A 15,414-nucleotide genomic window follows, 5' to 3' on the forward strand; every position below is an offset into this window, starting at 1 on the left:
CTTTGTTTGTTTTCACAGGTTTTCCCTTACAGTCTGGACAAAACAGATGCTTTCCCCACGTCCCCAAGCCCCGGCCAACTTTAACCAGAAGCCCCTTTATTTTATATTCCCCTTCTCCTCTCCCCTGCCTGTTTCTCTTCTTTCTTTCTTTCTTTCTTTCTTTCTTTCTTTCTTTCTCTCTTTCTTTCTTTCTTCCTTTCTTTCTTTTCTTTCTTTTTCCTCCTCCTCCTCCTTCTCTTCCTCTTCCTTCTCCTCTTCCTCCTCCTTCTAGGTTTTGCTATTCATAATCTGGGCTGGCTCCAACTGTCCATCTTTTTGCCTCAACCAGTTATTATAGGCATCCACCTCCACTCTTGGCTCCGTTATTATTTTTTCTTCATTTGAGACAGAGTCTCATGTATTCCAGGCTTGGACCCAACTCTATGTAGCCGAGGACAACTGCTTGGATTCCAGGTGTACACCAGCATGTTTGGTTTACATTATGATGCGGATTGAACCCAGGGCTTTGCACATGCTAAACCAGTGTCTGTGTGTATTTGAGAGTGTGACTCATATATCGCAGGCTGGTCTGGAACTCATTATATTGAAGAAGATGACCTTGAATTATTGATCCCCCTGCCTTTGTGTCAGGAGTGCCGGGATTACAGGCATACATTACCACACTCTCCTCCTTAAGATAATTTTATTGGAGGACAAATTGAGGTTTTTGACACAGATTATTTGGCTGCTGGTAATATAGTAGCATATATATGTGTATATATATGTGTGTGTGTATAAATATGTACATATGTGTATATTTGTGCGTATATACATGTAGATTATATATGTACACACATAAATATATGTACGAATACATATATATTTATATGGAGAGGCATGCTTCTGTATAGCATATTTTGAAGATATTAAGTAACTTCCAAAGAGATCCCCCACACTCACCTTCCGCTTCAATACTCTGCCCGATGGAGGCGCCATACATTGCAAGAAATACATGAAAATATATGAAATATATGAAAAGTAATAAGAAGCTCTATTCCCAACAGCTGGGCGAGGGCAGGGACGAGACAACAGGCAAAAGAACACAGTCACAGACCACACCTCGGGAATAAGCAGTGAGGAGAGGAGGGGCCTAATCTCGTCTCTGATTGGTTGTTGCTCCTGGCCAATCAGAAACAGCTATTGATTTTTACTAACAGTGCGACCCGCCTCCCTGGAGGCTTTGACGCCACGTTTACAAATGAGGATGCGTTACGTAAGAGAGAGCGCCGAGACAGCCAATGAGAACGTGGGGCGGTAATGGGCGGGTGAGGCCGCTGCCAGGTTTGGGGCGGAAGGAACATCTCTAGCCGAGATAGAGCGGAAGATGGCGGCGGAGGCGCTGCTGTCCAGTCTGTTGGGATTGCTATTTCTGGGGCTCCTGTTACCTGCGCATCTGACGGGAGGTGTCGGGAGCCTGAATTTGGAGGAGCTGAGTGAGATGCGTTATGGCATCCAGATCCTGCCGCTGCCTGTCATGGGAGGGCAGGTGAGGGGTGTGGGTCGAGACCAGGGTCCTGTGCAAGAGGAAGGGGCGCACGGTGGAGGAGGAAGGGCAGCTGTGCGTCCGGCTCGGGAGACCGGGGGAATGGAGAAGAGATGGTGGTGTTCTTACGGTCCTGCTGGGAATGGCAGATAGACCCATCCCCCGGGACCAGGCACCGGCAGGGGTGGGGCTCCCCCCACTGTGGACCCCGGGTCGCGGTGAAAGCACCCGGACCCCGCCGGGTGGGGAAGCGAGAGCGCCCTCTCCTCTGCTCAGCCGGGGCAGCTGGAGGACTTGTGGCTTATTCTCTCTTCCACTGGGCACGTCCCCAGGGTCTGAAGAGGGATCTCGTTGTTCTTGGTCCCAGCCTCTGCCTCCCTGCCCCCCTTCCCGACCCTTCTTTCCCAGAGTCAAGCTTCAGAGGTGGTGGTTGTGTCTTCAAAGTACAAACAGCGCTATGAGTGCCGCCTACCAGCTGGAGCTATTCACTTCCAGCGTGAAAGGGAGGAGGAGACGCCTGCTTACCAGGGGCCTGGGATCCCTGAATTGTTGAGCCCAATGAGAGACGCCCCTTGTCTGCTGAAGGTGAAAAGAACTGGGGTGGGCGGAGGGAAGTCTTGGGAACCAGAGTGGAGTCCGGTGGGAGTTAAGAGGCCATTGGTGTACTAGATATGTTTACGGGCAGGAGGGGAGAGCGGGGAGGACAAAGCAAAGTCTACGCTGGATGTAGGGAAGGGTTAGGATAGAAGATCTCAAAATAGGTTAAACCAAGATCAGAAGGACGGTGGTGGGACGGGAGGAGCAGGAGCGTACCTGTAAAGTTACTTCTGCACCATCCTCTTACTTCAGGATGCCAATGTATTCGGAGTTCAGTTAATACTTGAACCTGTGGGAGTCTTCATCCGAGTGCTTCAAGGATACCATGATTTCTTATCTTAACGGAGGGCAGGGAATGAGTTATGCCTGTGATCCCAGGCTGGATCACAGAGCATTGTGGCCCCTGTCTTACCCCTTCCCAGACTGGGGGAAAAAAAAAAGGGAAAAGAAAAAGAAAGGATGTGGGTGGGACTCAGTTATACTTTAGATGCGCGTCTCCAGCCATGAAAAGAAAACAGCTGTCCCTTCTCACAGAGTCGAGAATGCGGGAGGGGGGAGGGGGAAGAGAGGTGAGAATGGAATGACAGGATATAGACCTTGGAGCCAGGAGACTGCGGTTTCACAAGGAGACATTGTCATGTCTCCTGACTATTCCTCTTCCCATTGTCAGACCAAAGACTGGTGGACATATGAATTCTGTTATGGACGCCATATCCAGCAGTACCATATGGAAGGTGACTCTCTCCTACATTCTCATTAACCCATCATGATCCTCCCTCGCAGTCCTCCCTCCTAGTCCTCCCTGGCAGTCATCCCTCACAGTCCTCCCTCGCAGTCCTCCCTCCTAGTCCTCCCTGTCAGTCATCCCTCACAGGCCTCCCTCCTAGTCCTCCCTGTCAGTCATCCCTCACAGTCCTCCCTCCTAGTCCTCCCTGGCAGTCATCCCCCACAGTCCTCCCTCCTAGTCCTCCCTGGCAGTCATCCCTCACAGTCCTCCCTCCTAGTCCTCCCTGTCAGTCATCCCTCACAGTCCTCCCTCGCAGTCCTCCCTCCTAGTCCTCCCTCTCAGTCCTCCCTTCTAGGCCTCATAATGAGAATAATGCACTTTACAGTGGCTTTCCTTTTACAGACTCAGAGATCAAAGGTGACATCCTCTATCTTGGCTACTACCAGTCAGCCTTCAACTGGGACGACGAAACAGCCAAGGTGACTGGGGTGTGGGGTTGGAATGGGGACCGGCTGAGCTGCAGATAGATAGCTTAGGCAACAGGGAGGGTCAGACTGAGCTGGTGTGTTTCTTGGGGTTTGGTCCTCATCAAGTCCCCTGGGATCTGGTCCTAGGGTCCCCGGGTCCCTGTGGGAGGGTGTTCCCGTTCTCAGGCCCTCTCCATCCCGCCTCCTGTTTTTCCTCCAGGCCTCCAAACAGCATCGACTGAAACGCTACCACAGCCAGACCTACGGCAATGGGTCCAAATGTGATCTCAACGGGAAGCCCCGAGAAGCCGAAGTTCGGGTAAGTCTTCAAGAAAAGGAAACGTTGTCTCGAAAAAAACAAAAAACAACAACAACAACAACAAAAAACAATAGTCTGACCACTAAGGGAGGGGAGGAGGATGCTTATGTCCTGAAATCAGGACCTCTTAGGTGCACAGCCCAGTTTCTGATATCCAGATGCCGTTGTCTGCATCTCCAGAGGTAATTTAACTCTGCGTTTCCCGTAGGCTACCCTCAGTACTTCCAGCCACATTCAATCTCTCCAGCATTTTTCCTTTCCGTTACCTAAGCTGTAAATGTTAGCGTCTGTCTTTGACTCTCCTCGCTCTGAGTGTAACGTGGAGACATTGGTCTTAACTCTTCCGGTAAAGCCAGAAGCGAACAGGAAACAACTACATGTGGAGAAGGCCTGATGTAGAGGGCGAGACAGATGCTAACACAAGGAGTGAGTCTGAGAGAAGCCACAAGCCAGTGGTTCTCAACCTGTGGGTCCAGACCCCGCAAGGGCCACGCATCAGATACCCTGAATATCAGACATTTACATTATGATTTGTAACAGTAACAAGAGTTCAACCAGAAAATTACCTCATGGCTGGGGTGGGGGATCACCCCCACGAGGGATTGTATTCAAGGGTCACAGCGCTGAATCACAGCTAAGGAGTGAGGATGAGAAGGAGAGAGAGAGAGAGGGCTAGCTCTCTCAAAGCCTGACTATCCTCCCAATGGTCTTTTAAAACTCTCTTCAGGGTTAGCAGTGACCATGCACGCCTTAAATCCTAGCACTCTGGAGGCAGAGACAGGAGGATCTCTGTGAGTTTGAAGGCAGCCTGGTCTACCTAGTGGGTTCCAGAACAGCCTCAAAAACCAAAGCCTCTCTTCGGTCAGGTGTAGCAGTACATACCTATAACCTCAGGAAGCTGGGAGGCAGAGGTGGGGGCATCGTGAGCTTAAGGCTGTTGTGAACTACAGAAAGACAAACAAGAGAAGACCCTAGTTTGTCCTGTGGCTGGGACTCTCTCCTGCACCTCTGACAAGCGGTCCTCCTCGTTCTCCTGGATTATAGCGGAGTGGAGGCAGGTGGGGCACGCGAGCAGATGCATGTGGAAAGCTTCCCCGTCTACACAATCGTAGACACCTATAGAGAACTGCCTACAGCACTAGCAGCTGTGGCACCCACCAGGACTAGCTGTGTGCAAAACAGACTGGCACAGTCAATTGCGCAGTAGCATCGAACAAGCCGTTTCAAGAGGGGGAAGACACTTGCTATGTTAGCGCACATCCATCGTGCGAACACTTCATCCGTGCCCAAACCAAGCTGTCGATATGATGCATGTCGACCGTCTTGCAGCGATCCCAAAACTTTGCCAGCCGGTCCCTGAGAGCGGCGTGAGCTGACTCTGTGTGCTACAGGAAGCGCTCGCTGCCCCTTCGGCCTGGTCCTGGAGACCCCTTCTACAGTTCAGCTTCAGCAGTGACTGCCCTGGAGCTCACCCTGTAGACCAGGCGGCCCTTAATTCACAGAGATCCACCCGCTTCTGCCTCCCGAGTGCTGGGATTAGAGGCATACGCCACCGTTGCCCGGCTTAATTTTAATTTTTAAAAAACTATTAATTTTATATAAAATAGCGGGTTTCAGGCAGAAGGATTTCTGAGTTCGAGGCCAGCCTGGTCTACAGAGTGAGTTCCAGGACAGCCGGGAAGACACAGAGAAACCCTGTCTCAAAAAACCAAACCAAACCAAAAACAAACAAACAAAAATAGTGGGTTTCGCTATGACATTTTAAAAATATTTAAAGAAGACTTTTTTTTTTTAATCCAAGTGGCTGGACAAACCTGTGAGGAAAAGTAAATCTTTTTTTAAAAAAAAAGATTTATTTATTCATTTAATGTATATGAGTACACTGTTGCTGTCTTCAGATGCACCAGAAGAGGGCATCAAATCCCATTACAGATGGTCGTGAGCCACCATGCCGTTGCTGGGGATTGAACTCAGGTTCTCTGGAAGAGCAGTCAGTGCTCTTAACCACTGAGCCATCTCTCCAGCCCGAAGAAACTGTTTTAAAGCTTTCTGAATGAGTTCATGTGCACCATGTATACAGGGGTGCCCTCAGAAGCCAGAGGAGTCAGATCCCTGGCAACTAGTGGTACAGGTAGTTGTGATCTGGAAACAAACCTGAGTCTTCAGCAAGAGCAGTACGTGCCCATAACCACCGAGCCCTGGCTGTCCCTCCAGCTCCTTGTGACATTTCATGCGTGTGTATCATTGCGCGTTGCTTACGCCCCCCCACCCGGTGTCGTATTTATACTCCGAAGGTAAAACCTTCAGATTTGTTGTGTCGGATGTGGGGTGGAGTTAAGGACGATCATGGCCATTTTAGCTTCAAAGTCCGTATCGTAAAGTGGCCATGGGGTGGCTCACCCCTATAAACCCAGATCTTAGGAGTGTGAGGCAGGGGATGACTGCTAAGTTTGGAGCCAGCCTGGGCTCCACAGTGAGTTCTAGGACATTCTGGGTTACAGAATGAGAACCTGTCTCAGAAACAGACAAACAAGGGCATGCATGTATCATTGCCTGAAGTGATCTTATTTAATATCCCTCCATCTAACTCCACTGAAGAGTCCCAAGAAGGGAGGGACAGTGTCTGTCCTGTTTCTTACTCTTTTCCTCAGTTCCTGGAATGGTACCTGGTACCAAGTAGGTGCCCAACTAGTCACTCAACAATAGAATAAGTGACAGCCAGATTATTTATTTGTTTGTTTACTTGTTTATTTCTAGACAGGGCCTCTATGTAGCTCTGGCTGTTCTGGAATTCTGTATGTAGACCAGACTGACCTGGAACTCACGGATTTTCTTTCCTTCTGCCTCTCAAGAGCTGGGATCAAAGGCATGTGCCACCATGCCCGGCCTCAAACGTTAGCCTTGTTGACTCACCCAGAAAGCCACTTGTGTCCCCGCAGTGCTCCACATACAGAGAGCCACATTCATGTGTGAGGCCACTGTCACACGTCACTGTACCCTGACACTTAGCAGCATGGCATCTCCCCCCCCCCTCCGCCCCGTCCCGTGAACACACAATAGAGGCAGGTGTTCAGTGAAGCAGGATCAGCCATTCCAGGCTGGGTGCACACCATAGGCCAGCAGCCAGGGGAGCTAAGCGGAAGGTAGAAGGAAGGCCTACAGAGAATGTGACCTCTGAACCGATAATTGGTGGAAGTTTAGCCCAGCAGGTGTAGAGGGGTGGGAGATGGGAAGAAGAAAGATGGCAGGTGGAAGAGCAATCAAGAGCAAAGGCTTGGGAGCCAAGAGGTAATGGCGTGACCTGGGAACTGAGAGTCACAAGGATGGGGAGGGCTAGTCCTAAGCCAAGGATGTAGGAGACTGGAGTGGGCAGCTGTCAGGGGCAGGACACAGCCTGGGCCCACAGGCTGGGTGAGGCGCTGTTCTTTTGCTGAGGCAGGGTGCCCACGGGTCAGCATGGAGTCAGCAGAGTGAGACATGCTCACCCTGGCTTTGGAGGCTCGCTCTGACCTACAGCCAGCCATTGAGAGATCAGTCAGGTAACACTCCAATCCAGTTGAGAAGCAAAAGTGACCCAAGGATGAAGAGAGCCGTTTTAGAGGGGAAAGCCAGCAGCGAAAGAGGAAGGATTTACAGATGACTCTTGGGCAGACGGTGGGGAGAGGAGGAATCTTGGCAGTGGGAAACAGTGAGTTTGGTTTTCCAGATGATACTTTTGGTGGCTTTCAGGCCTGGGAGTGGAGATCTCCCGGGTAAGCAAAGATCTGCAGGCCAGGAGAGAGATCGTATCACAGCGAGAGGCCGGTCTTCAACCTGTGGTTGTAGGAACCATGGGTGTGAGTAGATACTTCAGTGAAAGCGGACAGTTTAGGAAGTAGGACAGAAGCTGGACATGTGGCTCACACCTGTAATCCCGATGCTTAGGAAGCTGAGGCAGAAGGATCAACAGCTGGGGACGAGTCTGAGACTTTAGAGGGAGCTATCCTAGCATCTTAGGGAATAAGTAGGAAGGGACTTTGCTATGGGCCACAGTAGTGTTACCGTGACACAGGACCTAGGAAGGACAGAGCCATGTTGACTGCATCTGCACTTTCCAGAAGAGGAATACTGGAAACTGCCGGGGGCAGTCTTGGGCATTTTGGTAAGGGCCAGGCAGGCACACGGCGGGAAGAAGGGAGCCTGTCTGGTGAGTGTGAGTCCTTGACTCCCAGCTTCCCTGACCAGCACACCGCAGTGTCATCCATGATCCCTCTGGGATCACTGTCAGTGGCCTGCCTACACCATGGAGTAAAACTGTATCTCAAAAAACAAATAATAATAAACGTTAGTTGTGTGGGGCTGAGCTCTGGTTAGCAGTGTGGGATCCTGCCTTGGGTATTTATGATCCTAGCAATGACACTGATTTTTCTTCTTAATTGTGACATGCCTCAGAGAGAGCAGTCTGCTTCTGAGAGAATCAATGGTGCTGGCTTGCCACATTTGCTTTGACTCTGTTTTGCATTTGTCCTTGATTTGGTCTTGGGAAGAGAGTGTTTGAAACAGGGTCTTGCTCTATAGCCAAGCCTGGTCTGGAACTCGCTCTGTTGTCCACCCTGCCCTCAAACTTGTGATCCTCCTGTGTCTGCCTCTTGGGGGCTAAGATTACAGGGTGAACCTCTCCGCACAGTCTATGTTCTGATTAAAGAGGGAGTTAAGAGGCTAAAACACAATTAAACCTTAGCCTCTCAACTCCTCCCTCGGCTCTTGAAACCACAGTAATTGCCCAGGCCTTTTCTCTGTATTTTATTATAAACACATACATCATAGAGAGTATACATTGTTGCATTTTGCTTTGTTTTTGAGACAGGATATTGTGTAGCTAAGGCTGCAACTTAACATGTAACTGAAGCTGGCCTTGAGTTTTCTCCTCCTGCTTCCATCCCTCCACTTCTGGGATCACATGCCTGAGCTGCCACTCCCCGCTGTATTTATTCTTTCATGCTATGGTAGGCATCAGGCCCTGTGGTATCAGGCCCTGAGTTCATCCCCAGGACTACAAAAAGGAAGTAGCCAGCTGTGATGATGCAGGCCTGTAAATCTAGCACTCAAGACACTGAGGCAGGAGGATTATGAGTTCAAGGACAGACTACTTAGCAAGCTCTCATCTCAGAAAAGGGGAAGTAAAGTAAAATATCGTCACCGTGTCCAGTACACCGCCTTGCTCTTTTGCCGATATCCTTCTGATTCGGGGCGGTGATGCAGAGCTCCAGCCCGGTGACGGTAAGATCTTACCTGTACCCTGCCGAGAAGCACTTTCAGTTCTGCTGGGTTTTGTTTTGAGTCAGTGTCTCAGTATGTAGCCCTGGCTATCCTGGGACTCTCTATGTAGACCAAGCTAGCCTCATACAGGCATCTGCCTGCCTTTGCCTCCCACGTAAAGGTGGGTATCACCACGTTTAGTTCCCTTGTTGTATGCAGGGTGCTGTGTGGGGGTTGTTGGGCAATGTGCAGATTCCCTAGGCAAACAAGGAGGAGCAGAGCTATGTGCTAGAGGAACAAACTCATGTTTTATGAATGAGCTAGGGCCACTGCCCCTTTATTAGATGACCTATCTTTTGGACATAGAGACATTCTTTTTTAATTTCTTCTTCTTCCTTTTTTTTTTTATTTTTATTGTGGGAAAGAATTCATACTACCCGAGTTCTGTTCTTCCTCTCAGGTGTACACTTGGTGCACTGGGTATCTCTCAAGGTTATGTGCCTGTTATTCCTGTTTCCAGAGTAGAGACACTTCTCTATTTGTGGTAATCCTCCTGCTTCTCCTTTCCCAGCTCCCTTCTGCTTTTCTCCATATGACAATTCTAGGTACGTCACATGACTTAGTTAGGGTTTCTATTGCTGGGATGAAACTCCATGACCAAAAGCAGCTTGGGAGGAAAGGGCTTATTCAGCTTATAGTCCAACATCACTGTTCATCACCGAAGGCCGTGAGGTGCCACACTAAGATCAGAACAAACCCCAGGTCGTCTGCAAAAACGACTAGTGCTCATAGCTGCTGAGCCGTCTCTCTAAGCTCTGTCCTTGGCTTTAAGGGGGCATTTCATTCTGGGCGTGTTTTCCAGGAGCTTTTCTGCTGTAGTGGTTTTGGTTTTAAGCACAATTCATCAGGAGAAGGAAGTCTCATGTTGTGTGTCCTTGGCTGTCGGTGCTGTATGACTGATGGTATGGAATTTTCCAATTCTCCTGTGGTCATTAACACAATTGTATGCTTTTTGTTTTGTTTTTTTCATCTTTGATTCATTTATATAGTGAGTTGAGTCATATTCTAAAACTCTTTGTTCGTTTTGTTTCTATAGTAATGTACCTCGTAACGATGTTTAAATATATATAAAGGGCCAAGTGTGGTGGTGCACGTCTTTAATCCAAGCACACAGGAGGCAGAGGCAGATGAATCTGTGGGAGTTCAAGGCCAGCCTGGTCTACATTGAGATCCAGGATAGCCAAGGCTACAGAGAGAGACCCGGTTTCAAAAGATAGGTAGATAGACAGACAGACATAAAATTGCACACACTTATGGTTACCATGTGATGCTTCAAGATATACATGCTGTATAATATTTACATCATGAAAATCCTATCGAGCCCCTCAAACATTTATCATTTCTTTATGGTGAAACATTCAAAATTCCTCCTTTAAGCCACTGTTTTTACTTTATTCACTTTTTTTTTTAAAGATTTATTTATTTTATGCACATGAGTACACTGTAGCTGTCTTCAGACACACCAGAAGAGGGCATCAGATCCCATTACAGATGGTTGTGAGCCACCATGTGGTTGCTAGGAATTGAACTCAGGACCTCTGGAAGAGCAGTCAGTGCTCTTAACCACTCAGCCATCTCTCCAGCCCCTACTTTATTCACTTTTTAAAAGCATTTATTTGTATTATTTTTAAGTGTGTGAACGCTCATGCATGTGCGTACGTGTGTTGCCCTCAGAGGTCAGAGATCAGAAGCATCAGATTCCCCCTAGAGCTACAGGTCTCTCTGAGCTGCCAGTGTGGGAGTTGGGAACAGAACTCGGATCTTGTGGAAGAGCAGCAAATCCTCTGCCCTGCTGGACTGTCTCTCCAGCTCCCTCTCTCTCTCTCTCTCTCTCTCTCTCTCTCTGTTTTATTATTTATTAATAATGTTTTTAAATTGACATACATTCATTGTCCGTGGTGGGTCTCACACAGACATTATTTAAGTGTGTAATGTACTTTAAACATGTTCACCCACTTCCTCCACCCATCCTTCCACACCCACCCTCTCTGTAGTTGGCTTTGTCCCCCGTATAGTTCACCCCTCCTCTTGTGTACACATGTGTGTGAGCTCATGGATCTGTATAAAATCCAAGATCCACAAATATGAGAAGAAAGAGAGATTTGTCATTTTTTAAAAAGATTATTTTTACTTATATATGAGTACATTGTTGCTCTCTTCAGACACACCAGAAGGGGGCATCGGATCCAATACAGATGGTTGTGAGCCACCATGTGGTTGCTGGGAATTGAACTCAGGACCTCTGGAAGAGCAGCCAGTGCTCTTAACCACTGAGCCATCTCTCCAGCCTGATATTTGTCATTTTTGGTTAAGGTGATTACTGTCTGTTGAATACATTTTCCTATAAATACCATGTGGTGGTTTGAAAAACAATGGCCCCCGAAGCTCCTATATGTGAATGCTTAGTCACCAGGGAGTGGAACTGTCTGAAAGGATTAAAAGGTTTAGGAGGTGTGGCCTTGTTGGAGGAAGTGGGGGTGAACTTTGAGATTTCAGAAGCTCATAGCAGGCATAAGTTCTCTCTGCCTGTGGGTCAGGTCGTAAAGCTCTCAACCCCTGCTCCAGTGCCATGATGCCACCATGCTCCCTGCTACAATGCACTAAGCCACCGAAACTGTAAGCCAGCCCCCAACTAAGTGCTTTCTTTTGTAAAGTTGCCTTGATCACAGTTCTCTTCACAGCACTAAGACAGTGACTGCAACACAGCATAGCTTTGTTCCTTTATAGCTGAAAATATAATTTGATTGTATGCACATAAACCACCTTTTTTTTTATCTGTACCTCTGTTTTTTTGGATACATTGGCTTTTCCCATGACTTACCTGTTGTGGCCCAGAGCTCACTGTGTAGACGGAGCTGACCCCAAACTCACACAGGTCTGCACGTGTCTGCCCTGTGAGTGCTGAGGTTCAAGGCGTGCGCTAGCACACCCGGCTGTCTTTGGTTTTAGAGGAGCTTTCGTCCTGACTTCTGCAGTGACCATCTGCATCCACTCTAGGAGTGTGGGAAGAGTCTGTTGTCCACATCCTGGTGGCATCTAATGTCACTTGCTTTTCTATGGCCACCATTCGGGGGTAGGGTCAGGTGGGATCTGGATGTAGTTTTATTTGCCTCTCCAAGACTGGTGAGGTTGATGCTTTCTCATGATAAGACCATTGGTACCTTATCTTTTGATAGCTGTCCATTCATTTCATTATTGGTTGTTTTTAAACTTTCTTGTTGTCCTTTATATATCGTAAATATCACTCTTCCCCTGTTGGGTATTTAGCTAGTAAAGACCGTCTTCTCTTCTGCAAGCTGTCTCTACCCCATTGTTGTTGTTGTTTGGCTTTTGGTTTTGGTTTTTGTTTGCTGTGCAAGAACCTTTAAGAGGCAGGCAGGCCTCCATGAATTCTTTTTTAGATTTATTTATTTTTGAATGACACGTGTTTTGCTTGCTTGCATATATACGTGCATACAGAGTTCATGCCTGGTGTCTGAGTGTGGAAACTAGAAGATGTGATCTCCTAGGACCAGAGTTACAGATTCCAGATCCTCTGGAAGAGCAGTCAGTGCTCTTAACCACTGAGCCATCTCTCCAGCTCCTCTTGTTAGTTCTTGGCCAGCCAGGTCTGCATAGCGAGTTCCAGGTCAGTCAAGGCTGCACAGTAAATCCTGTCTCTAAGAGAAGCAAATGCAGTGCATTGCCGCAGTCTGTGACGCCCGCCGCATAGTAGGACCACACGCCTTGGTTCTCCTGACTATAAGCAGTGTCAGCTACCCAGCTTCCCTCTCTGTCTCTGCCCTGGTCTCCTCTGCCTCTGTCTCTGATAACTACTCTAATATACTCACCTCTATATGATCCATTTAAAGTGTTGGTTGAGGTTCCTGTCTGTCTGTGTCTGGGTTGTCTGTCTGTCTGTTTTACTTAGGAGAATGTCTTGGGTCCATCCACAATATTACAAGCCACAAGATTTTATCCATTTATGGCAAGTTAGCATTCTGTATAGTTAAGCCACATTGTTTGTGTATGCTATGTACATTTCTTGTGAGTGTGTGCATGTGTGTGTGCGTGTATGTGTGTGTGTTGATTGCATGTATTTATAGAGGTCAGAGATCAATGTTGGGTGTCTTATTCTGTAACTCTGCATCATTTTTTTTTTCAAGACAGGGTTTCTCTGTGTAGCCCTGGCTGTACTGGAACTCACTTTGTAGACCAGGCTGGCCTCGAACTCAGAAATCCGCCTGCCTCTGCCTCCCAAGTGCTGGGGCTACAGGCATGTACACTGTCCCAGCTTGCATCATTTTTTAAAAGCTTATTTCTTTATGTGTGTGAGGTTTTGGCTTGCATGTATTTCTGTGTGCCGTGTGTGCCTGGTACCACAGGAGGCCATCAGTTCTCCTGGAACTGGAGTTACATATGGTTGTTAGCCACCATGTAGGAAGCGAACCCAGTTCCTCTGTCACAGTGTGCGTGTGGAAGTCGGGACCACATACAGGAATCAGTTCTCGCCTTCCTCTGTTGGAGTCCTGGGGCCCAAACTCAGTGTCAGACAGTCAAGCTTAATAATAGGCACCTTCACCCGTGAAGCCATCTTGCCTTATTTTTTGAGACAGAATCTCTCACTGAACCTGGAGGTCACCAATTCAGCTAGACTGGCTAGCCAGCAAACTCGTGTGTGTGTGTGTGTGTGTGTGTGTGTGTGTGTGTGTGTGTGTAAACACTTTTACAAATGAGCTATCTCCCCAGCTGAGCTATCTCCCCAGCCCCTTGTACCAGACTGTTATCTTGGCTGTCTCAACTGTATTACAGTGTGTCTTCAGCATGCTTTCTCTCTCCTATCTGTTTGTTTGCTTGTTAACTTATTTGAGGCAGGTCTCATGTAGCCCAGGCTGGCCTCCAAGTTACTACATAGCTGAGGATGGCCTAGAACTCCAAATTCTCCTGCGTTTACCTCCCAAGTGTGTGATTACAAGCATGAGCCACCATGCCCTGTTTACATGGTCCCTGGGAGCAAATGCAGAGCTTTGCTTGCTAGGCAAGCCGTCCGTCCCCTGTGGTGCGTCAGTAGCCCATGTCAGCACGTCTTCATGTGAGTCATGACGGCCTTGGTTTTAGTTTGCTGAGGACTCTCCACACCGCTTTCTATAATGGCTACAGTAATTCACATCGCCGCCAGCAGTGTGCAGGGATCCCTGCTCCGCACAGCCCTGCCGGCTGACGGCGTCCTGTCTTTTTGTTAAACCGTCACATCTGGAGTAGGTGATACGTCCCTGTGGTTCCAGTATGCATTTCCTGATAACTAGAGATGACGAACATTTAAAAAAGTACTTCCTGCCGTCTGTGTGTCTTCGTGGAATAGTTAACTTGGTCTGTTGTTTCTTCTTTCTTCTTGTTTAGTTCTGAGATGTTGCTAGATTTGTCGCTCATTCTAACCAAGTTGTCTGGTTTTTGCTTTTGAGTCGTGCGAGTTCCTTGTGTATTCTGGATATCAATCCCTCGACAAGTTTGCAAACGTTTTCTCCTCTCCTGAAGATTGTCTTCATTCTTTATAACATCTTTTTTGTTTATTTGTTTGTTTTTGTTTGTTTGTTTGTTTTTTCGAGACAGGGTTTCTCTGTGTAGCCCTGGCTGTCCTGGAACTCACTCTGTAGACCAGGCTGGCATCGAACTCAGAAATCCGCCTGCCTCTGCCTCCCAAGTGCTGGGATTAAAGGCATGTGCCACCACCGCCCGGCTCTTTATTACATATTATTTACTGTGTGTGTATGTGTGTGTGTGTGCGCACGCGCATGTGTGTGCATGTTATATCTGTGTGATGTGTGTGTACCGTGTGTGGAGATCAGAGGATAACTTGTAAGAGTGAGTTCTCTCCTGCTACTCTGTGAATCCCCAGGGTTGAACTCAGATCATCAGGCTCGGTGCACGTGCCCCATTGGGTGAGCCCTCTCTCTGGCCCCTCTGCACTCTTAAAAAAAAATTATTTACATCAACATGTGTGTATGTCTGTTATGTGCATGTGCCTGGGGTTAGGGGCGTCCTTTGGAGCTGGAGTTACAAGCAGTTGTAAGCTACCTAATGTGGGTGCCGGGTCCTCTGCAGGTCAACACATGCGCTTTAACCACTGAGCCATCTCTCCAGACACCTCCCTCCACTCTTCTGATTACTTTCCGTATGCAGCCGCTTTAGTCTGATGCCATGATGTATTTTAGCAGATGCCTGTTCAGTACTCTAATATTTTAATTGTCCGTTATGCAGTTTATTAAATTGGTCTCCAGTTTTCTTGTATTATCTTTTTTTGTTTTGTTTTGGATTAGCGTACATTAACTTCATACACTCTGGAGGAGCATGCCTAATTTTTGAAAACTAATTAACTGGTTAATTTAGTGTATGTATGTGTGGGGTTGTCAGGGGACAGCTTTCAGGAGTTGGCTCTTGTCCATCTTCCCTCTCTACCTATCCATCTGTCTCTGTCTCCTCTCTCTCCCTCTCCCTCTCCCTCTCC

At 48.0% G+C, this 15,414-nt stretch overlaps 1 protein-coding gene across 2 annotated transcripts in view; it reads left to right on the top strand.

Moving 5' to 3' along the window:
* The first annotated feature begins 1,340 nt into the window (after positions 1-1,340).
* The window catches only part of Os9 (OS9 endoplasmic reticulum lectin), a 25,366-nt gene continuing 11,292 nt past the window's right edge, over positions 1,341-15,414 (top strand). The window contains exons 1-5 of one of the 2 annotated variants that reach the window (XM_028752115.1): positions 1,341-1,525; positions 1,931-2,107; positions 2,790-2,853; positions 3,249-3,325; positions 3,534-3,632. In XM_028752115.1, the coding sequence (XP_028607948.1) occupies positions 1,364-1,525; positions 1,931-2,107; positions 2,790-2,853; positions 3,249-3,325; positions 3,534-3,632 (579 nt within the window). In that variant the 5' untranslated portion in view covers positions 1,341-1,363. The remainder of the gene's footprint in view (positions 1,526-1,930; positions 2,108-2,789; positions 2,854-3,248; positions 3,326-3,533; positions 3,633-15,414) is intronic. The other variant, XM_028752116.1, reaches the window with a different exon arrangement.

The sequence above is a fragment of the Grammomys surdaster genome, unplaced genomic scaffold, assembly GCF_004785775.1.
Source record: "Grammomys surdaster isolate TR1022 unplaced genomic scaffold, NIH_TR_1.0 125877, whole genome shotgun sequence".
Taxonomy (NCBI): domain Eukaryota; kingdom Metazoa; phylum Chordata; class Mammalia; order Rodentia; family Muridae; genus Grammomys; species Grammomys surdaster.